Source organism: Sturnira hondurensis, unplaced genomic scaffold (assembly GCF_014824575.4).
Source record: "Sturnira hondurensis isolate 20B ecotype Veracruz unplaced genomic scaffold, ASM1482457v3 Scaffold0013559, whole genome shotgun sequence".
Taxonomy (NCBI): Eukaryota; Metazoa; Chordata; class Mammalia; order Chiroptera; family Phyllostomidae; genus Sturnira; species Sturnira hondurensis.
Window position 1 is genome coordinate 7,450,959 of NW_028086190.1, and position 27,352 is coordinate 7,478,310.

Below are 27,352 nucleotides of genomic sequence, written 5' to 3' on the forward strand. Positions count from 1 at the left end.
AGTGTGATTTCAGAATGAAATGATGGATTTTTCTCTTTAGTTTCTGATGATCACCATCAAGTCCCAAGTCTGCAACTTGAGTGATTTTTAAATCCAGTTAAAGATAATTTAAAATATGTTTTTAGTGAGATTTAGAAATAGATTATTACCTGACAGTGCTATTGAAGAAGTTTATATAATGGTTGAATAGGAGAAGTGATGACCTCATTCATTCTATTACAAAATTCTAGGAGTTGGGCAGGTATTATTTAAAAACAATGTGAACTAGAAAAAAGCAAATATTTTTCTTAACTTATGGAACTGGTCAAACTTAGAATTGACCCAGGTCCTTTATTGATGGTTACCTCTATTGATGGACTAAAATAACCTTCAAGCCAACATCCCTTGTAGATGGTGGGCAGTCCATTCCTCTTCTGTTGCATTAGTCAGCCTCTGATGTGATGAAGAGGGTGAAGAGATTATGGAGAAAACAGCATAGATAAGGAATGATTTCAGTATGCCTGTTAGTCTCAAGTGAAGACTTTGTCGTGTATGGAGTATCATAGAATTTTCAATTGATGTTGTTGCTTTTGTTCCTAGGTGGACACAAGTGATGCTGACCCAGCAAATGAGTCTGCATTTGAGTCTCAGTACTCTCCCGATAATGACAGTATCTACTCTACTCCAGCCTCTGTTTTATCTCTTCATGGCAGTGCTTGCAGTGATGGCCTAAACTATGGTCCCTCCCTTCCATCTTCTCCGGCCAAGGTACGAAGGAAATGTTATCTCATCTATGGGAGAACCTGGTGTGTGATTTTCCAGAGATCATCGTTTAGGGGGAGTTGAGCTATAGACATAATATTTCTCAAGTCATGGGCTCATTATCAAATTAAAGTGCAGTGTCCTTTAGGTAGTGTTGACTGGGAAACTCTTAGACTCATAGGGGCTATTTGATTCTGTGGTCTGGATGCAGAGTGATAGACACAATGGTTCAAAGCGTTGATTAGGATTTCATGTCTTTCATGTACAAAGACGACGATGGGATGTGTTTCTCAAATCGCATTCTTTTAGCTGGTCTACTTTGGAAAAATTACAATTATTTTCTTACTGGTTTTAAAACTGACTTTCATGAAAAGTTGGATAGTAAAATATTTTTGCATTAATTTAATATTTACTAGCTAAATTAAACTTAATGCTGTCATATGTTTTTATATAAAATGTTGCCAAAGAATACATAAAAACCATACTGAACAGCACAATATATTTAAGTTACTGGATATGAGTGAAGAATTAAGTTACTTCTTGTCATACCTGTGGTGTTCGCATTTTAGAAACAGATTATTGGCAAAAATGCTCCAACTCTATTTTCTTGGTGACATGCCATATAATGTTTAATAAGTAATATTTTAAAACTTAGTCTTTTGGGGGTGAAATGGTATCTTATTATTTAAAGTTGGGGTTCCTGATTACTACTAGTGAGGTTGAACTCCTTTTTAATACATTGACCATTTGGGTTTCACTTCATCAGTGGCCTCTTCACATCTTTTGACTGTTTCTTAGTGGGTTGCTTATCTTTCTATTGAGTTGTTGGCATTGTTTATAGTTTTGTGATACAAAGCAACTCAGTGTATTTTTATGAGTATGCGTATGGACTTAAAAAACTAAAACTCTGTGGCAATGTTACTTTTCAACCTCAGGAAAGAAGGTCCTCAGAGAAAAAAGGAAGCGTGGGAATGTAGCTTAACACATTCTATCATTTTAACTGGGAAGGGATTGAAGAAAATAGGGCAGAATGTTAATATCTATAAATCTGAGCAAAAAGTTCATATGTAGATATATTTTCTTTATTTTTCTATGTTGGAACTATCCCACAGATAATAAAAATTAAGATAAAAGACTGGTCAGTAATTCTTTCTTAAATATATGAAATATGTATTTTCCACATAAATTCAGTGGGAAGGGAATTTGAGTGAGTTGGAAAGTAGAATTTTCATAGGTCTAGCACAGATTTCCTCCTTCTCTGAATTAACAATTTTTTTTTTTGGCCAGAACATTCACAGATTTTCTTTTATGTTTAACGTACACCTGTTATCCTTGCAAATGATGCTGGGCAATTTTTTTGAATTGGTTTACAAGGTATGATCTCGAATGGGCAGCTGCTCCTCTCTCCCCACACCTGAGACTGTCTCTGACTGCATCCTGTCTGGACCACGTTCAGTCTTTCCTTGCCTCAGGGCTGGAAGCTGAGTTCATCTCCTAATGGAGTCACCTAATCCGCAGCATAGCACTTCTTGCCAGTGGGACAGATTGCATTGTTTAACTTTGTAATTGTTACTTAAAGGTATCATGCAATCTGCATGCTGAGAAGTGCATACATTTTACAGGGCAAATGCTGGCTATATGCAACACAACATACTGGTTTACTAGAGTCTGTTTGCCTCCTTTCTTTCTTTTCCTTTTTTTTTAATTCCCAAGGAATTTACTTTTTTATGAAGCAAATTTTGGCAAGCTGGCTTATCAACTGAAATATTTAAACTACAAAACAACAAAGAAGACATTAATGAGCGTGTTTTAAATCAAATTGTGAAACTTGTGTGCTCTTAGTTTTCTTTGAAAGTAGGACTGTTCGGTAAATCTCTGTTTTGTTTGGTTTTGTTTTTGTTTTCTGTAGCATCTTTTAGCATCTACATATTTACTAGGAAATTGTGTGTAAATAAATAAAAAGATATGCATTCATCTCTCTGTTTCTTTTCACAGAATTTACTTTTAAAAAAGACAGAATGACAATCTGTTATAGGATTTAGAATCGACCATTTTTCTTTAAAAAAAGTGACCTCACATTAGGACTTTTTACTTGGTAAAATAAGATTGTATAGCAGATGATATTGAAGTAAAATGAAGAATCCTCTAGACTGATGTGAGAAAGGATGAAACAGAGGGTGAAGATATCAGTGATTCCTCAGGTTTCTGACTTTACTAAATATGTAACAATCTTGTACCCAGAGTTGTGTCTGGTAGCACCGGGAGGTTTTGCCTTCCCCCTTACATTGGTGCCAGGTCTTTCACTTTGGTCGGGTATGTTAGAAGAAGTTGTGGGAGCTGGGCGCCCAGAGCAGGAGCTCACCTTGCAGGCGGCACGCCCTCATCGCGGAGCCTGGGCCCTGACCTCGGCTCAGACCCCAGAGGGCTGCGGCCCACCCGGAGCTCCTCTGTACAAAATAGTCCTATCAAGAGTCTGTTTTGTTTGCTTAATTTGATTAATTATCAGTTAAGGATTTAAGAGAAATGACCATTACTAAAAAATCTGAAAAATATAGCTGCTTCCATGCATTTGGATTAATAGAGGCAGGCCATTGAAAGGTGAATTTTAAAGGCAAAAAGCCAGTGTTTGTTTTTCCCCCCTTTCTTACTGTTTTAGGTTTTAACTGTATGATTAATCTTTTTATCCCCTTTTTCTTGTTCCCTCCAAAGACATAACAAATGCAGAAATAATTCTTTTCAGACTTAAATGCTTATAGACTTTTTTTTAAAGCTCAACATGTCTTGGGGAAGAGGATGCTTTCATTTATTTTTTCCTATTTTGGCCTAAAAATATTCCCAGTAAAGACTTAATAGCTGTGTAATGAGCTTCCCTTTCTCCTAATCCTCACCCGCAGGCCCCACCCTTCCTGGTGCACTCGTGGTCTCATACTCTCCCCAGGGTTGGCAGGTCACCAGTTTGGTGCTTGTCCTTCATTTCTGAGCTCTGGTACCTGCAGGAAATGCAGTTGATTCCAGTGAAAGTTGAAACTGATGTTTGTCAAGAGAGAAGCTCCTTTTTGTACCTTGTACACCAAGCACAGCTAATGGAGTCTGTGTTATATATAGATATATAGATAGATATAGGTATATATAATCTGTTATGGTAGCAGCTAGGAATGAGTGGCCAGAGGGGGAATAAAGGCAGGGCCCTCAGCATTGCAGTCTAACAAAAGAACTTAATACAGGAGGCTGAAAGCAAAAGAACATGTCTCACCCATTGACCCAGTAGTCCTGAGCCTGATTCAGTGACTGCCAGGCATTCTGAACAACAAGCAAAATTGTGATAGTGTAGGGGACAGGGAGGAGCCCTTGAAAGTTTTTGTGTGTCATCTCCAGTAGCTGGGAAAAGGAAAACCTTGAGACCGTGTATTTATTCCAAGGCCTTGAGGGGGAAGGGAGGGATCTTAAGTGAGCAAAAAAAAAAAAAACACCCCATAAAATGACTTTGGTTAACTGCCTGCCTCTAGTCATGTATGCAGAATGAACAAATGGGAGTCTAGCGTGAGATAAAGATTCAGGCTAACAGACCCCCACGCATATCTCTGTTTGGGCAGTCAAGTCCCGCGTGGGAAAAGCTGGCACCACCTTTATCCATCAATCCGTAAGTAACTCCCTCACCCCATCCTACCAACTATGTAAATCCTCAGCACAAAGGACCCTCCCTCTTGCCCCTTTCTTGCTCCGTGGGGGGCCCTGGCTAGCTGACTTCTGGCCTGTGGGATCAGGGAGGGGCCCTGGCCACCCGGGTACTTGTCATCTGGCTCCTTGCCACCGCTGTTTTTGCTTACCCATTACAACTTCACACTAATAAATTTTGCTTGCATGCTAATAGGCTTGCTGGTCTGTAATTCTTTACTGTGTCAGCAAGAACTGAGTTTCTCCCATAACAAATCCACCAATCTTCACCCGTCATTGTATAAGATAAAATATTATTGGCTTTACATCCCTGTTTAAAATGTCTAATTTTTTTTTGACGGGAGGGTTAGTGTTAAAAAACTAATTAAATCACTCTAGTCAGATGATGAGAGTGATTGTGAAAATCTTAATGACAAAAATGGAAGCTCTCAAAGATATAAAAGATGTTGCCTTTTTGCTCAGTAAAGTTAGCCTATAAACAATAAAGGGCCCTAACTCAGACAGTGTGGGAACAATGTAAGTTGCCATAGCTGTGCTTATAGTCTGTTTTTGAAAAGTAATACGACTTCTGTGGTTGACTGTTTATTTAAGAAAAGCAGTTTGTGTCCAGTGAAAGTTTAAGTATTAAGCTTGTCTATGTAAATATATTACCTGGGTAAATGATGTGTTCAAGTACAGACTTAGCTTATTCATTACCTTTAAGAAATAGACCTATTTTCAAGTAAATTTGATGATTTTATTTAACCTTTCCCCCTCTTTTTCCTCCAGAGCACAAGACTGTATCAAGTAGGAGGGTGTATTAGGGTAGGTTTGGTATCTCTGTGTCATTTAGATACCAGGTTGCAGTGGGAAATTATGGTTATTTTTGGACATATATGGGGAAAGAGCTGCTTTTTTTCTTTATTTAATCTTTATTGTATTTTTTCATTACCATTTAATTCCCTTATATCCCTCTCCCCCCATCAATCACTGGAAGACTTAAAAATAAAACTCAGTTGGTTGTTCAGCAACCAGAAACGTTTCTTAAGTAGGCTTCTGTTGTCTGCTGTGTTGATTAGCTCTTTCCTTTCTGGGTCTGTGTTAACTCCTTCATGAATAATACATGGAAATTTGTTACAGGATTTACAGCAAACCCCCGCCAACAAGGGCAGCTTGACCTCCCTCTGATGAAAAGTCGTTTTTATTGTTATCTTTATTTTTTGGAGTGGGAGAGATGACTTATTGCTAATTATCATAATTAATTTAATAATACAGAAGCTAACCAATTTCTTTAGTAAGTACGCTGTTATTTTTCATAGAACTAACATTGTCCAGGTTGGATGTTGGAGCCAGCCAGTTACTGTCTAGGAGTATAGAGGGTGATGCTTCCCCATCATTGTTTCCTGGGGATTCTAAAGATGTTCTCTGCTTGTGTGATGGCCCCACTTTTCTCATTTGTTCGTCCCATCAATAGGTTAAATCCAGAGAGATGAAAACTTCATTGAGGGGGAGGAGTGTGGTGGAACGACCGATTACCCGCTCAGAACACACCCCAGCCCAGAAGGGTTAAAATGGAATCTGAAGAGAAAGCGATAGTAGTACAAGAAAAACACTAGAAAGCATTTCATTTACTTTGTGCAGAGGAAGGACTTACTGAACAACATGTAATACCCAGAATCACAAAAAAATTGACAAAATTACGTAAATATTTCTTGATTACATATAAAATTTAACTTCTGCATGCATAGATCATATGCAGATTTAGAAGTAACAAGCCAGGAAAATATTTTCGGTATATATCACAATGACTTTATATTCAAAACATATCAATGATGGCAGTAAGTGAACACCATCAGATAGAATCTCTGATAACGTATATAGAGAGAGTGTTCACAGGAGACATACAAATGGCATGTCCTCACTACTTGTCAGGGACACATGTATTAAAACCCTAAAACACTCATGCATGTATTTCCTGCAACTCAAATGGCCGAGCTAATTTGCAGTTGTCAAGATTAGTGAATAGGTGCTCCTGTGTTCCTTTTTTGTGAAAGAAACTTGGTAGACTGTTTGGCAGTGTATGTGTGCATATCACTTTAAGTGTGCATATCATTTGAACAACTGCTCTGATTGTAGGAGTTCATACTGAATAAATTTTCACAGGTCCACAAAGATGTCAGGTAAAAATATCAGCAATGGCTAACAAAAATGGGGCATTTTCTGTTAACTTAGGTGTATTTTGTGGTATTAGCTCTCTCTGTCCTCCCAACAGTCCTGTAACCAGGTCCTGTTACCTTCCCTAATTAATAGACGAGGGAACCAAGACATGGAGTGTATTGAAGTAACTTGTCAAAGCTCAGAGAACTCGCTGGTGATGGAGTCAGCACCTGAACGGGGGCAGCCCGGCTCTGGGTCCGCACTCCAGTCTTTCATACTTAGGAGTGTTTTATAGCTGTAAAAAGACTGAAGTTGGATTTTATTCATTGACATGGGGATCTCTTATATAAAGATACTTCAAAAAAGCAAGTAAAAACCTAGCGTATGGTTCAGTTTAGGTTTAAAAATGAAGCATAGGTGTTTGGATGTGTGAGTGTGTACATTTGGAATTACATACATCAAATGAATTTTTAATATGCGATTGACAACCACACAGCTGAAGCCAGCTAGTTTCACCGGGGAAAGGACTGGACGTAGGAGCCACAAAGGCGGATTTTAATGTAGTGTGCATACAGACTGTGTATCTGAATGGCTTTAATCTTTTCTAATGGTAATGTAGTCACACACTACTATTATACTTTAAAAATATCAATTAAAGAATTGAAGAGAAAATTGATGTCTATTTCAACAACAGCAGTTCGCTGAGCAGCTGCTTGCCCAAAGCACAGGTGATACAACGTGTACGTTGTAAGTAGATACCTGGGTGTATGTATGAGGAGAACTGGAGAATTTAGAGTTTGAGGAATTTTAGAAATTAATATAAAGCAAAAAGAAGTTCCGTGATGTACAGATTGCTAATGAAACAGCCTGGGTTAGAACATACATCTTCTAGTGGGTTAGAATAATATCCTTCCTTAGTATTTCTTCTGTTATGTCATGCAGAATATTGTGAAAATTTTCCCTACAATAATATGAAGAGTGGCTTTCTGTTCTTTTCCTAAATACCTATATATGTTAAAATAGTTTTCTCTGGAAGGTTCTTATTAATCTGAATCAGTTAATGTCATTCTCTGTATGCTTTTGGTCTTGTGATACATAGGAACACAAGCTCATTGGGAATGAACTGTTCATTAAGACTTGGAAATATAAGTTACTTGCTTTCCCATGTACATTGAACACTGAGTGATTTCATTTGTGAATAGAGCATACTTTTGTATCTAAATGGTCTCATATACCATATATTGTACAATATAACTCAGCAGAATGTAAGACGCATGATTGCAGGAGATGCGTTGAGGAGCATTTATAAAAATAAAGGTATATGCACATCAACTAAGTGAAGTACTTGTATGTTTGCTAATGCTTTTAAGTACTGAACAATTACGTTGAGGGTTTTTTTTTTTCCAGTAAATAGTCTTTCATTAAGAAAAGATCATACATTGATGTAATTCTGGCCATAACTTTTTATTTTTTTCTTTGATAATCAGAATGTTACTGAGAATTCCTCAGATCCAGTACTTGACCTGCACATGTCCTTGGAAGAATTGTACACCCAGAGTCTCCTGCAAAGACAAGATGAGAGTCCACCTTCAGGAGACTTGAGCATGAGGCCTGTTTCTGGCTTTACCGTAAATGATTATGCACCTGCAAATGCTATTGAACAACAGTATGAATGTGAAAACCTGAGAGTGTGGACTGAATCTCACCTCCCAAATGAAGTTGTATCAAGTGCAGAACTCACTTCCCCTCTGCTACCTGCTCCAACTGGGAAGGTACTGTGTTGAAGGTGTGGTTTGTGTGAAGCGAGGAGGTTGAGGGTAGTGCAGCATTCTGGCTAATCTCCCCATTGGAGCTCCCGCTCTCCGGCCACAGAGGTTGTTCAGAAGGCAACCTATGAACTTGTTTTTGTTACAGATTCTTGTTGAATAAGGCACAGTCAGTTAGGGAATATGTTTGATGTTGAAATCATACTCCAAAGTCTAGTTTTCCTTTTCATGTGACTTATTTTTTCTCTCTGTCAGGGCTCTCAGTTCTTAAATCAGCAGAGCTCTCTGGCCTCTGCTGCTGAGTGTGTCATGCTTCAAAATATGGCCAGAGAATCTTTCGAGAGGACTATTATTATAGCAAAAGGCAATTCCAGCCTAGGTAAGTTCCTTATTTTCCACATAGATCTTTCCAAAAAACCCCTCGCAAAGAGGAAAAATTGAACCTGGTTTTGATATTCTGGGCTGTAGATAAGAAAATAGATGTTATAAATGTTCCTGTAATTTTTATGGTTTCTCTTTTGGTGTGCTCACTATTTTTCCTGAAATGATTAACACATTTGTTTAGTTTGGACTCTCTTAAATCCCTCACTCTCTTAATTATTTAAAAGTATTCAGTAGTCTCATTTACATTCAAGTAAAAGATATACAAATTGTTTGTGTATGAAACAGAAAATCAGAAAAGGAATTCTTAGAAAATGAAAAGTCAGCAATTTGGAGTTCTCAGTTCTTTGGAAAAGCAAATTATTAGTTTCTTTGAATGTTACCAGTTATGCATAAGTCAGTTTATGTTTAATTTCTTTCATTCACTGAAAGAAAGACTAAAAAGACAGCCAGGTGTGCCACCACCAAAATATAAATGCAAGTTATAATAGTCCTTCCCAGGTGGCAGGATTTTTGTCCTTTCTTACCCATAAAAGGTTCCAGCTAGTTAATCATCATAAAGCCTTCAGAGTTGGGCGGAGCAGACTTCCTATAAAAATAAAATCCTAATTACAATAACTAAAGCTACATTTGAGGCAGAACACATTTGTTCCTTTTTTTTTTTAGTTAAGCAGGCATGTGACTCAACTCTGTTCCCAGTGATCTGTGATGATGAGTAGTATGTTAGAGCAGTTGATCTGAATGGAGAGTGGTCCAAGACTCTCTGGCTAGCTCTGCACTGGGGATTCCACTCCTCCCACGATGTAACCAACCAGGACCCTTACTCTGATACCTCGTTCCGTTTGGTGGTGGCTCGGGTGCTCCCAACAGCAGCTGAATAGAAAATTACAGCAGAGAATTTCTACTTACTTATACTATTCCTTATATATTACATTTAATAAAATTATATAAAATGAAAGCTAAAGAACTCTTTATATGCACTAATTATGAGACATAGATATATCAAAGCATGTCAAATATTTCATCTGTTAATATTTCTGAAAGCATGTCACTTAAAATAGTTCTGTAGGCTATAAATAGGAGTTATAAGTGGGTTCCAGATTTAAAGTTTAAAATGTGATAAATTTAAAGAGACAGTATTCTATTTGTACTATATTTCACTATCTTCAATACTCAGATGTGCATGTGGACCTTTAAGAAGAGGTTATAGAATGCAGCATTTCTCATACTTCATTGGCCATAGAACCCATTTTTTTGACCAACTCATAAAACAGATTTTGTAAAGCCCATATGAGAAACCCTATTCTTGTGTATTTATTCAACTATCAAACATTCTTTTTTCTCTGTATTCTAGCCACTGTGTATAAACTCATGTTCTATGAGTTTAAGAAAATCAGCTAATTAATACATAAAGTCCTGAAAGCATTACATATTATGATAGACACTCATACACAGAACATTGAAGCTTCAAAGAGAAAATAGCTGATCCGTACTCTCAGAGTATGTGGTGAAGTTTACTCAGGTTTCAAAGAGAAGATATTTGGTTTAGTTGCTGAAAGAGTAGATTTTTACCTCATTGTTGAAGAATTGGGAAAAGCTAGAATCGACAAGAGCTAAGGAAGAGAAATGTGAAGCATTACTGAAATTTGTTTGGTATGGGTGAAGCGTGGGGTGAAGGTGGGCACAGTGAGAATTGGTGTGAAAGGAAGGCTGGGTGGGAGACAGCTGCTGGGTGGGAGACAGCTGCTGGGTGGGCCCGTGTGCAGGACACAGGACTTCTGTGGGACCCTCCCGGCTCCAAGTCCTACATACAGGACAGGGGAGCTCAGGGCAGAAGAGCGACGTGGTGGGATTTGGGTTTTAGGAAGATCATTCTGGCGTAGGGTATGAATTACATTGAAAACAGTTGGGAGGCTCTTATAAGAGCCATGATTTGAGTACATCTGATTTATGATCTGACCTCTGAAAAGTTTTTATAAATACCTTTATATCTCTCTTTATCCCATTTAATTACAGGAACTTTTAGCACATGATTTTAAGTGATTTAACATTATTTTATGTAAAGTGTTACCATAACTTTAAAAGTTTTTAGATTTTTGAAGAAATAGAGTGAGGGTAAGATATGAAGGGAACATTAATTCAGGGGAGGTTTGTTGCGAATGCCTTTTTGAGGAAGTGATATCGAAGAATGAGGAGCTAGCTGTGTGGGAGCGACTGAGAGAGGCCGTCAGTCTGAGATGGGGAGAGGCCCGGTGAGTTCTGAAACACAGTCACTCGAGCACAGGGAACCCAGGAGGCCAGTGTATTGTACGAGGAAGGGTGCGTGTTGGGGGCACCCTGCAGACTGTGCCGAGTATTGTCGGTATGCTGTATACTAGCAAAACGGAAAGTTATCAGAGGGTTGTTAGCAAGGGAGGGGTAATTTGCCTCTTCTAAATGCCCCCTGTCTGCTGTGAGAAGAACGCTGTGGAAGCCAGGAGACCCGATGGGAGGCTGTTTTGAAGAGTGAGGCAAGAGAAGGTGCTAGCTCAGTGCAGGCCTAGTGAGGAATGGAGAAAGACATACATGAGTTCAAGGTAAGCTTTGGAGGTAGAAATAACAGGACTTGGTGGTGGATTGAATATAAGAGGTGAGAAAGAGACGGTAATCAAGAATGTCTTCAGCATATCTGCCTCGAGTAACAGAGAGCAGTATTATGGCGTCGGCACCAAAAAAGAGGAGGACAAATGGAGAAATAAGGGAAGGTAGAGACTCAGAAATTCGGCTTTACACATACTAAGGTTGTATTTCCTATTATTCATCCAGGAACATGTCAGGAGGGCAATTAAACTTCCAAATCTGGAGATTATAGAACTTCAGATTCAGACTTGAAGGTAAAATGGGAATAGAGAAGAATTAAGTTCACAGCAGTTTTGTTCAACAGACTATACTATACATTCAGGCACTGTGATAGGCACTTAGGGTAAGACTTTAATACGTGCTTGTTGAGGTTAGTAATTCTGTTACGCCTTTTTATCTCAAGCCACCAGCATAGTACTTGGCACATAGTAAGCACATAATAAGTGAATACTGAATGAACATATGATTTGGGAATAATGTAGTAGTACACAATCTCTCAATCTCTCAATTTATTGAACTAATTTTCCATCTGTGATCCTGTTCTTTGTTCTCTGATACATGTAAGAGGTGAGCTCCTCTTGGTTCACAGGTGGGCACTCAATCCACGGAGCTGCACCAGCCAGGGCGAGACAAACTCCTGTTATAAAATTGCTTTGATACTGTCAACGTAGTCTCCCTGGCAGTGCTCTCTGTATAAAAAGTAACACATCAAGTAGCCTAAGGTGCGTTCGCTGCCCTGTGGACCTGTTTAATCTCTAATGTATTCAACAGGGAGCCTCTGTGTCTGGACACAATTTCACACTTTAAAATTTACTTTAAAATATTTTTATTAGGAACTTTTTCTTTCATTTTGATTATTTATTATTGGCTTAAAAACAGCTAGCCCTGCCATGGCCAGTTGCTCAGGAGGCAGGAGCTTTGTCCCATACACCGAAAGGTTGCAAGTTCAATTCCCAGTGAGGGCACATACCTGTGTATGGGAGGCAGCCAATCGGTGCTTCTCACATCTGTCTCCGTCTCTCTCTCTCAGCCCCACTTCCATTCCCCTCTCTCTAAAATCAATAATAAAATATCCTTAGGTGAGGATGAAGAAAAAGTCATTCCTAATTCATAGGGATTATGTGACTTTCAAAATAAGATGAATTTGAAAGTCGCAGAGTTAATCCATATCTCTTTTCCTCCATTACCACAGGGATGACAGTAAGTGCTAATAAAGATGGCTTGGGAATGATTGTCCGAAGCATTATTCACGGAGGGGCCATTAGTCGAGATGGCAGGATTGCCGTTGGGGACTGCATCCTGTCTATTAATGAAGAATCTACCATCAGTTTAACCAATGCCCAGGCGCGAGCCATGTTGAGAAGACATTCTCTCATTGGGCCCGACATAAAGTAAGTGTCGTTTGGACCCTGCTTTGTCTTGGGAAATTCAGGAATCTCAGTTCATTAATCAGAGGTTTTTTCCCTCCGAATATACTTCTTTTGGATATGCAGAATTACATATTTATTTACTGTAAGTCACTTAGGAACTTGGTTGTTCCTCAGTAGTTCTTGGTTTTAGATAGTCACTTTACAATAACAATGTGAAAATATTTGAAGACTGTACATGTGCGCCTCGTGCCCTCTGCCCCCGGATGGGGTAGCTGTTCCTGCCTCTGAGGGAGGCTGTGGGCATGAAGACACGGTGCTGTGTGTGCCGGCTGCAGATGGACAGCAAAGCAAAAAGGTGACCCGTAAGGGGCCTTGGTTCAGACCAAGGGCGAGGTTTCAAAGAGGACATACACCGGCCATAGTGAGAGACAGACATGAATAGCAACAGGACGCTCTTGGGGGGCAGCACCCAGAGCAGCCACGTGCTGCGTGTGTTCCCCAGCCCCACGGGGAAGCTGCAGCGGTAGCTGTACCCTAAGGGCACGTTCCCCATGTTTAAGCACACTCCCTTGTTTAAGGACAACTTCAACCAGATCAGCCAAGGCAGAGTTATCGATAGGCATAACAGTGGGCAAAAGGTTGCTCCGGGCATCACATACAGCAGCCCTGACCTCGCAGTACCCAATGTCAAGCCGCTGGCACAGCCGGCTGGTAGCTGTGCAGTTGGTGCCAACATGACTAACACCCCCGGTCAGTTATAACTGACGTGACTTCTGAAGTCAGAGAAGAGCGTGAGGCCGGCCAGGCTGCCTCCTTTGAAGTTTGCACAGTTGTCCATATACAGTCATGACAAAAACAGCTCCACTTGAAACTGCCCACCAGCCACTCTTTTTAGCTACAGTTATGCCACCTGTCAGGTGCAAGAGACCTGCTTGCACACTGGGAAGACCTGGTGTTCTCCCTGAGAGCCCCTAGGGGAGGCTTAGAGCAGCACCCAGTGCTGTACTGGCTTGTGAAGTGATGGGCCTTCCTGTGATGGAGGCAGAGGCCAGGAAGAGCCCAGCAGCCACGGGGCTCTGAAGAAGGTGACCGAGACCAGGTCAGCATCAAGAGCCTTCCCATGGTTGCTGAGGTGGCTGGAGCCACCTCTATTGCTTCTGCTGCTGGGGAAGGAGTCTGAAAACTTGCTTCATGCAAGTACTCTGTGCTTAGGGACACACTGTCTTTCCTCACCATGGCACCAACAGTGTCTGGCCAGAGTGCAGCACAGGAGCCACAGCTGTGACACCCGGGGCAGCAGAGAGTGGTGGCAGGAAGGGACATGTCCAGCAAACCTGTTTCAGAGACCTTGCAAGGTCCAGGGGCTGGACCCGTCATCTCAGCTGGCGGAGTAGAGGCAACATGAGTGAACAGAATGGAGGCAGAGAGTCTCCCAACGCCAGACGGAAGCCCCTGGGAAGAGAAAGGAAGAGGAGAAAACTCCCACCAAAAGGCCTTCCCATTCTGGTAGGAGGACGGAGGACACAGCAATCCTAAGATCCCGTGGAACCACTCAGGGAGATCAAAAGGAGGACCAGAGCAGCCCAGGTGGCCAAGGACATGGGTCCTCACTCCAGGAATACAGCAGCCTCAGTGTCACCCAGAAGGGGTCTAGATTATCTCAAAATCAAAGCAGGAGATGATCTGGAACTAGTTTGGTGGGGGTGGCATAATTCAGATGTCTGTTCCCTCATCCGTCCCCCGTCCTGCAGCTCTCCAAGTTCGAGGGGGGAACGCTGGCCATTCGTGGAACTTGCGCACATTGGCTGGCGTGGATCTCCAGTGTTGTGATCCAGACAGCTGTTTCAAGGTGCGGAAACTTGATTTTTCTGAAGCGGGTCAGGTCTTTCATTTCTGGAAACAATAAAATAAAATATAAAAAATTAAAAAATAAAAATATTTTAAAACAATGTTTCTTTCCTCTTTTTAATTTCAATATTCCAGTGATTCTGGAAAAAACCTTAGATGTGAGATAAATGATATCTCTCACAGAACAGGAGGGGCCCACCCTTAGGATCCTACAAAGAAGTTTTGATTGGCTCTCAGGGTGAGGAATTGTGCACTACTCATGTGACCCGTGTGAGTCGCAAAACTAAGCCAGTCATTTGAGGGCCAGCAGTGGTAAAGATCAGGTAGAACAGCACCGGTCTGAGCAGTAAGTTTCCTGCACTGAACCTCATGATCCAAGAGACTCATCAGTAGGTTGATGTAGTCCGAATGTTGGTCATGTAGGGTATTTGGGGGGAGTGCCTCAACTGTCCCATGACCCCATAACGTGCCTAAAGCATGTTACATATGTGGTTCCGTCTTTAACTCACTAAGCATTTCATGAGCCAACATAAAAATTAGTTCCCGACTTTATTGTCACACCTCCTCAGTGCAATAGTTTGGCTTTTCCCTGTAACATTACCCATTGAGTATCTGTGTTTACTGTGTCAGGGATGAAGTAGTAAGAGCTCAGGGAAAGATTCTTGACCTTAGGTTGATGCAATGATTACTAGTTGGTGGACTTTTTTGTATTAATGCTACTTGACTGACTGCATTCTGTATTATTCTTTTGCAAAGTACATATTGCAAAAGCTTAAGTAAGAAAAATAATATCTGCAATCTGGTTTTCATTCTGTCTTCAATAAAAAGTAGAAAATCTCTACTGTTTAGAGTAGATTCTTATAAAAAACAGTATTATTTTGAGGCAGAATTTTATTAAGGAACTTTTCTGTTTTTGCCTGCCTTTTGACTTTATTATATGTTGGAACAGATGATCAGATCCTGTGACAGTCCCTCAATTATTTTAAGAATAATGTGAGTACAAGTGAACATCTTTTAAAATATCAGTGCCTCTATACTAAGAAAAAAGGGAAGCTTGAAATGCTTTTCTCATCCCTTGTGGTCCAATGCCCATTTCTTTTGCTTAAATGATGAATGATATATGAGGCCTGTCCAGAGGTACCCAGCCATGTAATAGAGGCATTTATTGAAGAAGATACAGGATATAAGACACATCATACACAGGACAGTGATGCCTCAGTTCCCTTCAAGTAGGCACCTTGGGACCTCACAGTTTTCCCCATCGCCAATCAGCTGCCCCATCGTATTTTCCTGAATCTCATCAAAGTTCTGAAATCTCTTCTCGTTCAAAGAGGATTTTAGTTTTGGGGAAAGCCAGGAGATGCAAGGCACATACACACACTCACAAACGTGCCTTCAAAAAAGTTTGATTTTTTCCCAAGTATCCTACTGTACCTGTGATTCAGAAGGTTATGGTTTGACCCACTGGGGGCGTGGTAGAGATAAATTAGAATCATCATCTTTTTCAGAAAAAAAGATGTGTTAAATGATAAAACAAGTAGTCATTTAGGTTAGCCAGAGCTAAGCAGCGTGTTCCACACATTTTGCATAAGACGTTTTTGGCCCCATGCCTTCCAGATCACTTGCTCTCATGAAGCTCAAAGTTTAGAATTACCTTGAAAGCCATGTGCATTACCCTCCCAGAAGGCCCCCATTACTCCGACTAGAGCCATGCATTGCCTCTGGCTAATTAGGCTTTGTAGTCATTTCCTGGATTTGGGCTCCATCCATGTTTCTTCCTTTTATTTCTGTTTATGAACCAAGCTTCATCTGGGGTGGTGGAAGAGAAGCGTATTGGAGGGACTTAAAAAAAAGATTAAATGGATCAGTTACATAACTGATTGGTTTTAGGAAAAGCATTGCTTGTTGAGGCAATGTACTGGATTTCTTTTCTGCCTTTTGCCTTAGAGAGCTAGGAACTTGGTGAGTGTGTGTTCACGCATGCCTGTGAAGATAATTTGAGTTTCAAGAGTTCAAGAACAGCCAGTTTAAGTTCCAGGTTTCATTATTTTCTGTGGAAAACCAGATGTGAAGCCTCACCAGAATGCATTCTGTTTCACTTCTCACTCCACCTTGCCAGGAGCTCTTATATTTCTGTAATAATAGAAAGGGTTTTGCGCTTAGCAGCAGCTGCTTATAACATCTGCCAGATAATTACTGAGCTGAATCAGAATTCACCTGCCTTAACCTAAAGTGTGGGATGAATTCCTGATCAAGGAATAAAAGATTGATTGCAGTTACATTTTTCCATGCTTGTTAATAATCATTGCTATAGACACCAGTAAAGAGCAGATGCTTTTCTGGGGGAGGTGTAGAAAGGAGGGAGGGGGAAGGGGGGAGAAACAACCAGGAGCACCCACTTTTAACTACATATGTGTGCATCTCATATTCAGCACAAGACAGTGACATTTGTTAACACCATTGTAAAAAGATGCCACGGCGTATGCTTCACATTCTAGATTTCCTACAGCACCTGCTGATGATCGAGCCCCTTTTGTGTGTGAGTATCGGTGAGTCTGAAAGCCCATTATGGCGGTGTGTTACAACTTGTCTGTGAAAACCATTTCATGCTTTTGTAACATTCTGGTGAAGGGATAGATCCAGATATAGATTCAGTACATAGATTTTGACTTTTTTTCTTCATTTACATAGGAACAAAAATGTGAAATTGTTACATTTTTCACATCGCGCTAATGACTGTGAACCTGTTTGAAAATCATATTTTTAACTCCTAAGCGTTTAAGCTCCCTTGTCAGGGAACGGTCCTGTCTGCGTGTGCAGACGCAGGCCCTGGATTAAGAGCCGTATCACATTTCAGCATCACTGATGTTAAACGTTTTTTTCTTCCGCTCCAGATCTAACCCAAGGTTAGTTTGCATTGAAGAATTCTTTAACGCAGCTCTCAAACAAGCAGTTTTGGCGTGTTTGTGCAGTTCATATGTAGCACTGCTCTTCCCGGTGAGGCGGAGGACTGGTGTGGCTGTGTGAGCAGGCGTGAGAGGGGGCTGCTCTGTGTGCGCTGCTGCTTCATGGGACGCTGTGCACGTCGGGCTGCTTATTTGTGGGAGCTCTGCCTTCTGTAACCTTTCTCACTGTTACCTAAAATACCAGAAAAATGTTTGTAATGCTGCCCGTCCCTCACCCTTTTCTAAAAAGAAAACCATCTTTGAACAGATACAGAAGAAAGTGCCTTTAAACGTTATTTGATATGGAAATATATTATCCTTCTTAAGCCAGGTAAAAAATGAAATACTTTGAACTGATTATCATTATTTTTACTGTCATGTTCTAGCTTCCTCTCCTCACACTATTTTTTTTCTGTAAGGTTTTACTTATATGTATTCAACCACACTTCAGAAATGTCAGTTTTCTTGAACAGGCTTGTTAGACTTGGGGTTTTTTGTTTATCTTAATTTTTTGGTAAAATACAGTCAGTCTTCTTTTTCATTATGCTGTGTTAGATATTTTGACTCATTATTTTTGAATGAGTAAATATAAATTTACTATTCAATATACATGGTCCAGCACAAATAATGCCCCTTTTTATTACAAAACCTTTTATTAGGAAATCATAAGCATGTAATTCTGTAACATAACAACATCACACTCAAGCACACCATATGATGTTTTAGGTGAAATGCTCAAATTGCTGTCCATCTCATGCAAGACATTCATGTACCCTACCAACCACACTCAAGCAGGTGTTACTTATGCAGCACCCTGTATTTTAATATGATGGAAAAGGTGTTTTATTGATGAATAGACTAAGTAAGGTCCAAATTAGAATGCAACTCTCTCACCCAGCCTAGTCCTAAATCTAGGTTCCTGCTTCATTTTTTAAGCCTCCATGTGGGTCCTTGGATTTTGCCAGGGTGATCGGGTGTGACCAGGCCAGCTGATGTCCTGTCAGAATGCTGGTATTGTGCATCTCAGTTTACAAAAGCCTCATGAAACACCGTGTCCTTTTTGCAGGTGAGCGGTGGTTACTCACCATCCCGCCACACGCCTGATGAGTTGCAGAACTGTCTTCTGATTCCACATCTAAGTGCCTTCACAGAGTAAATGCTTTTTATAGAATAACCAATATACTGAAATTATATGCCTTCCTCACTCAATAAATTACGACCTTGGTATAATTCTTATTTTATGATAACATAAATGACAGTCCTTTCATCCTTGCACCCCAGTGCTAAGGTTTTAATAGTTATCGTCTTTATGAATAAGTAATGGGTAGCTGGTTTAATAGTCTTTATAATTTTTACATTGTGTATTTTTCTGTATATTTCTTTTTTCAGTTGTGCAAACATGCTGAACTGGCTTCAAATGCTTGCCTTTTCATTAGTTTGAGTGTCTTGGAACAGCCCGCTGAAACAAGTGTATCAGCTATAAGCCTGCTAGGGCAGCCCTAAACTTGAATTTTAAATGTCCCTGTGCAAACATTGTAGTTGTGGTCAGCCTCTGACTCAGTGCCTTCCACACCAGAGGCATACAGCCGGTACTTGTCGAATTAGTAAGTGACCATTCAAGTGTAAACAGTAGCGCTTTTTCCGAAACCAAAATGAACGTATAAGAAGTTGCTACAAATCAGTAAGAGTATCTTCCCATAAACATTAACAGCTTTAACTTCAGGCTTGGAGTGTTCATAACTTGATAGAGCTAACATTTAATTCTTGATAATACTTGTTAATATCCATAATTAAGTATGCACTGTGGAAGACTGTGAAGTTATTTACATAAAATAAAAACTCAGTGTTTTAATAGTATATGCTTAATTTGTTCCTGCTAAGGGAACCAAGACTCTGGGTGAAATGAGTGTTCCTACTGGCAGTTCTTTTCCTAAGAATTGATAGATCTTTCTAAGTAGAAAAAGTTGTTTTACCCTTCTCATTTGGAAATAATAATAATGCTTTCCTCCCCCATGTAATTATTGGTAAACACATAGTTTATTGGAGCGCTTTAAAATTTAATTTTGGTTGTTCTTACTCTAGGATACTTTTTCTTGTTGAAGTTTGGATTCCCTGATGAGTAAGCTGATGAAATGAGTTGCGTGAAACATTAGGGGTGAAGGGATGATACAGTTTATTTCTGTGTTTTGGAAGCTATCCCTAAGAGTTAGCCAGAGTGTTGCTTCCCTTTGCTTTCATGGACTACGTTCTGTTCCAGAATTACTTACGTGCCCGCAGAGCGTTTGGAAGACTTTAGGATACAGTTGGGACAGCAACCTGGAGGAGTAATGGCACTGGATATTTTTTCTTCATACACTGGCAGGTAAATGAAACAGTTAATCTACTACAGTGAATGAATAATGTAGAAGGTTATAAAGAAGAGTTTTGAATCCACAGTAAAGGAGGACCAGCAATGAAAGAAATCTCCTTTCTTTCTTTCAACATAAAAAAATATTTTCACCCTCCCCCTGCACTTAAGCAATTATGATATAGTGTGGAAAATATATAAAAATTCAAATCAAAACACTAAAATCACTTCTAATTATACCACTAAATATAGATAGCACTTTTAACATATTGAGTTTGGAGAAATTCACCCTAGGTATAAATATTACATATCAGTTCCTTGGAAGGTACAGTTTGTATAGTATTTTATCATGCTTTTCCTCTTTGTAAGTATTTTGAAGCATCTTTAGAAATTTTATTTATCCCTTTTTAAACATACATACAGATTGAGAAATATTTTTAATGGCTATTTTTTACTCTTTTAGAGAATGTTCATCTGAATGTCTTTATACACACATACATATATGCACACATATACACATACACATATATGTACACACATATACACATGTTAGGAAGCAGAGAGCATATGTCTTTTAAATGCTCTTGATAATGTATTAAGAACAGGAAAAAGTTGTATTTTTTTCCCTTAGGAAAGGCAGGAACTAGGTTTTGGTGCTGCTGCTGAGTCTAAGACAGGGAGAAGAATACTGTGAAATTGGTTTTCCAGGTGAAATGTACCATTTCAGACTCTCAGCTGTGGGCCTGTTTTGCTTTCAGTAACACTGGCAACCAAGTACCAGCTTTCTCTTTAGGCATGCAGCAGAGCAGAAGTGGCTTTGCAAATGCTCTGGGGTCTTCTCAGAAGTGTCCTACCATTCCTCAGAGAACGTTAGAACATCCCTGAATGCTTGGGTGACCAGTGACTCTGCAGGATCACAGTATGATGTCACTGTTCCCTCTGCAAACTGCACATGACTGCAGCAATACAGAAAGTGTTAGGGAAGAGAAGGTGTGTGTTTAATACAGGGAAGGAATGTCATGGCCCTGAGGCCTCATGAATTTTATGGGAAAAGGAGTATTCACTCTGTCCTGTCTGTACAAAGCTCAGCCACACTCCATTCTAGAATGTCCTTCGCAGGGTTAACGGCATGAATTGATCAGAGCTTCCTGATGCTTCCTGTCAGAATGCTAAAAGTAGCTATTCCACTGTCCCTCTGAAATGTCATTTCAGATGGCTTAATTAAAGAATATCCCAAAGTAACATCATATTCCTTTTAAGCACCGAGGGCTTAAAGGTACTCAAAATGTACTAGGGAGAAACAGCCCCTGGCAGCACTGGCTCCCGCAGGGGACCGGGGGGGGGGGGGGGGGGGGCGGTGGCCTCAATTGTGCAGTACGACTGGCTGCTTCACTGTGTGTTTGCTATTCACGTAAGGGCGCCCAAAACGCAACAGTCTGCTTTTTATGGAGGAGGAGTCTGCACCAGGGAGAGGTTGACTGCCTTGCCCAAGTGTCATGGTTAATAACAGGATTGGAATTGGCAGAGCCAGGATTGGAATGTGAACAGTCAGGCTCCCTGGTTTGGACCATTGGATCCAAAGAAAGAATTGGCCGAGCCCGAGATAGAAATGTGGGCGGCAAAGCATGGAGGTTAAAAGCTCAGGTTTTGTAGTAAAATGAGCTCAATTAAAAGGTTGGTGCTACTTCACTGTGTTACCAACGTCTGGCACCTAAATGCACACGTAAAGGGGATTTTTATCGTTGACAGAAATGCCATTGGTATTCAACAACTGGCTGAGTGGGTGCAGGAGGAGGAGAGTCGGTCCATTCTCTTCTTTGGAACACAGGGCACTTGAGACCCGCACCCCGCACTCTAGGGTGCCTAAAGAATAGCCAGCACAGGTCCAGGAGCGTAGCTCAGATAGGGAAAGGGTTCCAGACTGCAGAATCATTTGAAGAGAATGAGTGTTTGTATCAGAGGATTCAGAATACTGGCCTTCCTACAGCTAAAGAAGCCCATGCCCATGAGCCTCTCTGAGTGTTTCTGACTAGCCCCGTGGCCGACATTCCGGGGGTGAGGACCTGCACTCAGCCCATGGCTGCCACTGAATATGTTAGCGATTTGTTCTAAGTTCTTCTTGTCTGCCTTCCACACCTGCTGCTTCTCTAATCTTCTTTCCAGTTAGGTTTCAGCGGGTCAGTCCTAGTGTTCATCTCTCAGCCTTGTATCATCTGGATAACAGCTTCACCCAGACTGTCTCTTTTTCAGTCACTGCCTTAGCACCACCTTTAAAATCCCCTCTTTTGTGACTCCATTCCCCACAGCCCTATCCTGCGGTCTGCCTCACACTCTCAGAACCCCAGCATTGTGCACGGCCTAGTTCCTCCGTTTGCGCCGGAGGGGGATTCTAACACACAACCAGTGGGCAGGACCTGCAGGCAGACAGACTTCCTCTTAATGGTTGAAAACAACATCGACAAAAAAAGACCTAACAATCAGGTCAAAGAAAAAAATGGGAAATTCACGTGAGAGCCTAGGCATCTCCTTGCCAAAAATGTGAAACACATTGGAACGCAGATGAATTACTGGATTAAGGACTTCTGACCTCGGAGTCTAAAGATTATGCCATTTGACAGGATTCAGTATTCCTTCCAATGGAGAATGGACAAAATTTGAACATATACTTTCTTTAGAATCTTCGGTTTCTGTAAAAATCAGCTGAAAATCATTTTGAATAGAAATTTTTATAGCCTTCTCTGCTTTCCAATGAATATATGAAAATTCCTCTAGAAATTCAATTTCTTCTAACAGCATAAGATACCATCATTGATTTAACTATTTTCTGTTGCCCTTATGGTACTTGACTGGACACATTTTGTTATATGCTGGCATTTGGCAAAATCTGAACTCCTTCCAAAATTGAAAAGTGACCTCGAACACGGGTGCGTTGTAAACTGCTTCCTGCGTGGAGTGGTCTATGTGTGGCCCCTCCGGACAGGCTGCAGGTGAACCGTGAGCGTTTGCATCTTTCTTCAAAAGTTGAAGGGAATGAATCGGTCCATTCTTAGGAAGCTAAGATGCTAAACCCCTGGCTGACTTAATCGGAGGCTCTTTAGGTCAGGGGCTTCAGCCAGGGCTGGGGGACCTTATAACTCATATGGTACTTCTATCTTCCTGCATGTGGTAGGTGGATCAAAAAAAATACCTGTCAAGTAGTTTTTCTTTAAAATTCTGTATCTGTCCCCTTCCCTTTTCATGTATCTTCCCATGTTTCACTAGGAAAGAGACTAGACAATACGCTTAGTGTTCAGCTGTATCTTCAAACTAAGTTAGGGTAGATTGGTTCTAATGTAAGGTTTTTATTTTGTTTAATCATTTTTTTATTCCTCCCTTAATGTAAACCATTACATACCACCTAGCTAAATATGGTGAACATATAAAGCCGATCTGCCTTTGTAGCCAAATCAGTCAAGGGCGTATATGACAGCCTCGCAGGGGTTCCTAGGATTTGGGTGTACTCACTGTGTAACTCTTTAACAGAGACATTCCGGAATTGCCAGAGCGAGAGGAAGGAGAGGGAGAAGAAAGTGAACTTCAGAATGCAGCGTACAGCAATTGGAATCAGCCCCGGCGGTAAGGACTGTCTCTGTCTTCAGCTGACTCAGTGTTTAAACACAGGAAGGTGTGGTTTCAAGTGTTGGACTAGAACTTTATACTGTGGCACTGGGCAGGTCATTCGTATGCCTACGCTTCTTTATGTGTGAACAGGTTCAGAAGATAATAGAAGTCACACAGGTTAAAACCAACATGTATGCGAGAGTTTGGCAGGTAGTAGGGAGTATATAAAATTAACTAGATAAAATTATACATTGGTGGTTAGAATGGTTATTTGCTGTAGAGTTTAATCTTAAGTATACCATCAAATGTTAACTTAAAATTTCTCTAGCATTTTTGGAAATGATATATTCAAAATGTGTGTGCCATACGATTGTGTGTTAGTAGCATCTTGTCACCATGGGCTGCATTGTTCAAACCCATGTTTGTCTATAACTGATTTCATATGTAATGGACAAGATGACTGTTCTAAATATGCCCAGCTGTATCACTGTACATCACTAAGGCAGGTTTTTGTGTTCATGCTAAATAAAATCAAATTAATTTTAATAGAAATGTATTGAGTTCTGATTATGGATCCAGAGGAGAAGCAGATGACTCTGTGGTAACATGGAAATATAAGACATAAATCTTGCCTGCAAAGAAATTGTAATGTACTTGGGTAGGCGACATACAGAGATGCACAGTGTAATTAAATAAAAATAATAAGGTATTTTTCTTTAAGTGTAGAATATAAATAACCACTGAACACTCCCTGTAAGCAGATCTAAAGATGACCATCATAGTAGTTCCTGGTACTTAGTAAAAACATAGTATATATTTTACAATGAATAAGTAAAATGCTCAAGGAGAGTAATTTATAGTCTTCAGAGATACACAGTTTCATGATTTTTCTTGCTTACACAAGAATATGAAGCAGCAGTCATCACATTGAAACATTTCCTGGATTGATTCACTTTCAAAGTATAGAAAATGTACATTGCTTTCACACACACACAAAAAACCCTGTAAGCATTTCCAGCCATCTAAAACAACTTCTTCCTATGAATTATTTTTTTATTGTTGTTCAAGTACAGGTGTCTCCCTTTATCCCCACCACGTGCCTCCACCCCACCCACCTCGACCTCCCACCCTCAATCCTACCCCCTTTGGCTTTGTCTGTGTGTCCTTTATACCTGTTCCTTGATGACCCTTCCCCCTTTTACCCCTGTTATTCCCCTCCTCTCTGATTACTATAAGTTTATTCTTTATTTCACTGTCTCTGGTTATATTTTGCTTGTTTGTTTGTTTTGTTGATTAGGTTCCACTTATAGGTGAGATCATATGGTATTTGTCTTTCACCTCCTGGCTTATTTCATTTGAATTTTTAAAAAGCTGCTTAGCCTTGCTTAGAGAAATCATAGTCTCTACATTACCCATATTGAGAACAGAATATAAATGCTAGGTTTGTGGCAAAAATATATATAATGTAAGATGTTAAGTTTCTCATTTGAGAATGGAAGCACAATTGCTGGATGAAATTATTTTGTAGCTAGTGACCATAGTGATGACTCTGAGCTTTGCTGGGGGACAGTGATCACAGGGAAAGCAGAAGATTGGATGGCAGATTTAATAACCTTGTGGGAGAAAAAGCCGTGTTTGGAAGGCAGCGTGCAAAATGTTTGGAGTCAGTAAGAGCTGTGTTTGAATTCTAGCTTTGACACTAAGATGAGTTGCTGAATCTCTGCTAGGCCTCAATTCCTTCATCTATAAAATGGGATTAATAATAGAACCTTTTAAATTAGGGAATGGGGAGAATTTACTGTGATAATTCATTTAAAATTCTTAGCATAGTGCCTGGTACAGAGTGAACACTCAGTCAGTGGCTGGCCTTGTCAAACATCACCACCACCATCACCACCATCACCACCATCATCACCATCATCATCATCACCACCATCACCACCACCATCATCACCATCATCACCATCATCATCATCACCACCATCACCACCACCATCATCACCACCACCACCACCATCATCATCATCACCATCATCATCATCACCACCACCACCATCATCACCACCATCATCACCACCACCACCACCACCACCACCACCACCACCACCACCATCATCACCACCATCACTGACAACTAAGCAAAGAGAAGGTTATTGAACACTGAAATCATTATTAAATTTTCTTATGAGAAAAAATGAATGTAACTTCTAGACAGGAATATTTTCTAATTTTATCCTAAATTTTAACCTTCATATCTGCCTTGAAGATGTTTCTAAAGGTAGTAACTATGCTTAGAGAGAATATGTCTTGAGTTTTCATAAGTCTTAAAAATGATGCTTCTGTAAAGAAGCACTAAAGTACTTTTTGGCAAAATTCCATCGATTAATATGTCCATAGAATATTATGAGAAAACTTACCAAAATAACCACGCCTTTTGACAAATGAGGAGCAAATGTTATGAATGTTCTTTAAATCATTGGAAATGTGGTGGAACATTTACTCATGCATTCAAAAAATTGTGCTTTGTGTGGAAAATGAATACTTTTTAGCAAAGTGTAAATTTGAACATTGCAAATAAGCCGTGTTACTCTTATTTTGCATGTGATTTTGATTTTAAAAATTGGTGTCATACCACTTTATATGTTGTTTTCCAGCTTGCTTACTTTTTTCTCAATCCAGTATTTTAAAGATCTGTTATGATTCATAAAGATCTGTTAGTTCCATTTAGTTGTTGTAGTGCACTTCAATATATGAATATACTACAGTTTATTCCCAAATTGAGTTTTGAATAGTTAAGAGTTATTCACTATTATAAGAATTCTGTAGTAAACCTTGTAGTTATCTATGAGAATTTATCTACGTATGTACCCAAAAGTGGAATTGCTGGTTCATAGATTTAAATGTATTATTTACTTTCTTAGAAGTTGTCAACTTGTTTTATAAGACGGCTGTATCAGTTTTTCTTCTTTTTCCAATATGCAAGAGTTCCCCTTTCCTTATATCCTTGTTACTTCATCATATGATCATTTAAAAAACAAAAAGGTTTTTGTCAATCTGATGGGCAGAAAATGGTGCTGTGTCCTAACAAACAACATGTAGGTACAACAGGATTGAGGTGGCGAGCTCTTATTCACCCATGTGTCATATGGATTAAGTTTAATGGGTTGCTTAATCACATTGCTTCAGAAACTATAATCATAATAAGAGTGGTGGTAGACGTACTGGTTGTTTACCATGTGCCAAAGCTTTGTTTGGCACTTCACATGTTTTCATTAATTTAATAATTACAGCAACAGTCTGATGTAGAGATTCTTATTGGCTCCATTTCACAGATAAGGAAAGCAAGGGAGAAACTAAATAAGTTGCAGAAGGTCACTCGATTTCAAGTAGCAAAAGAGCAGAACTTGAACCCAGGGACTCAGTTTGAGCTTAGAAAGCCTGGCCTCAGTGTTCTGTTTCACTTTTGCTTTTCTGAATTTTGTTCTATTTAAATCTCTGTATAAGCCTACGAAAGGCTACCATTTTTACATAAAACGAACTCCATACACGATCTCTAAAGCTTTTCTTTTATTGGTCGTCTTCCTCCCACGGGATGTTCACCATGTTCCGTTCAGTGAATAGTGAGCCTGGCTCCCCAGCACAGTTCTCATTCTGACAGCCCACCTCTGGTTATCTTCTCCAGTTTTTTCCGTTGTTCCAGCGGTTTTTCTGGGGAGTGCTGTTTGGAGACACTGCTGTCTGTGCCACACCCTGTGTGCGCATTTCGTGCTATTATCCAAAGGTCGTTTAACCCCTCTGTGCTTCTTCCCTTCTTCGGAAGATGGGACTCAAGAGCGTGTCCACCCCGTAAAGATGATGTGAGAATTAAATGAAAGTGTGTGGAACCTAGATAATAATGCTCAGCATGTGATCAGCCCTTAGTAA

At 40.0% G+C, this 27,352-nt stretch overlaps 1 protein-coding gene across 6 annotated transcripts in view; it reads left to right on the forward strand.

The window, feature by feature from the left end:
* Nucleotides 1–27,352, forward strand: part of MPDZ (multiple PDZ domain crumbs cell polarity complex component) — a 166,855-nt gene that overhangs the window by 96,864 nt on the left and 42,639 nt on the right. For all 6 annotated transcript variants that reach the window (XM_037061962.1, XM_037061963.1, XM_037061961.1 and 3 more), the window contains 6 exons: nucleotides 580–747; nucleotides 8,040–8,324; nucleotides 8,574–8,697; nucleotides 12,511–12,709; nucleotides 19,739–19,843; nucleotides 23,351–23,443. In XM_037061962.1, coding sequence (XP_036917857.1) covers nucleotides 580–747; nucleotides 8,040–8,324; nucleotides 8,574–8,697; nucleotides 12,511–12,709; nucleotides 19,739–19,843; nucleotides 23,351–23,443 — 974 coding nt within the window. The remainder of the gene's footprint in view (nucleotides 1–579; nucleotides 748–8,039; nucleotides 8,325–8,573; nucleotides 8,698–12,510; nucleotides 12,710–19,738; nucleotides 19,844–23,350; nucleotides 23,444–27,352) is intronic.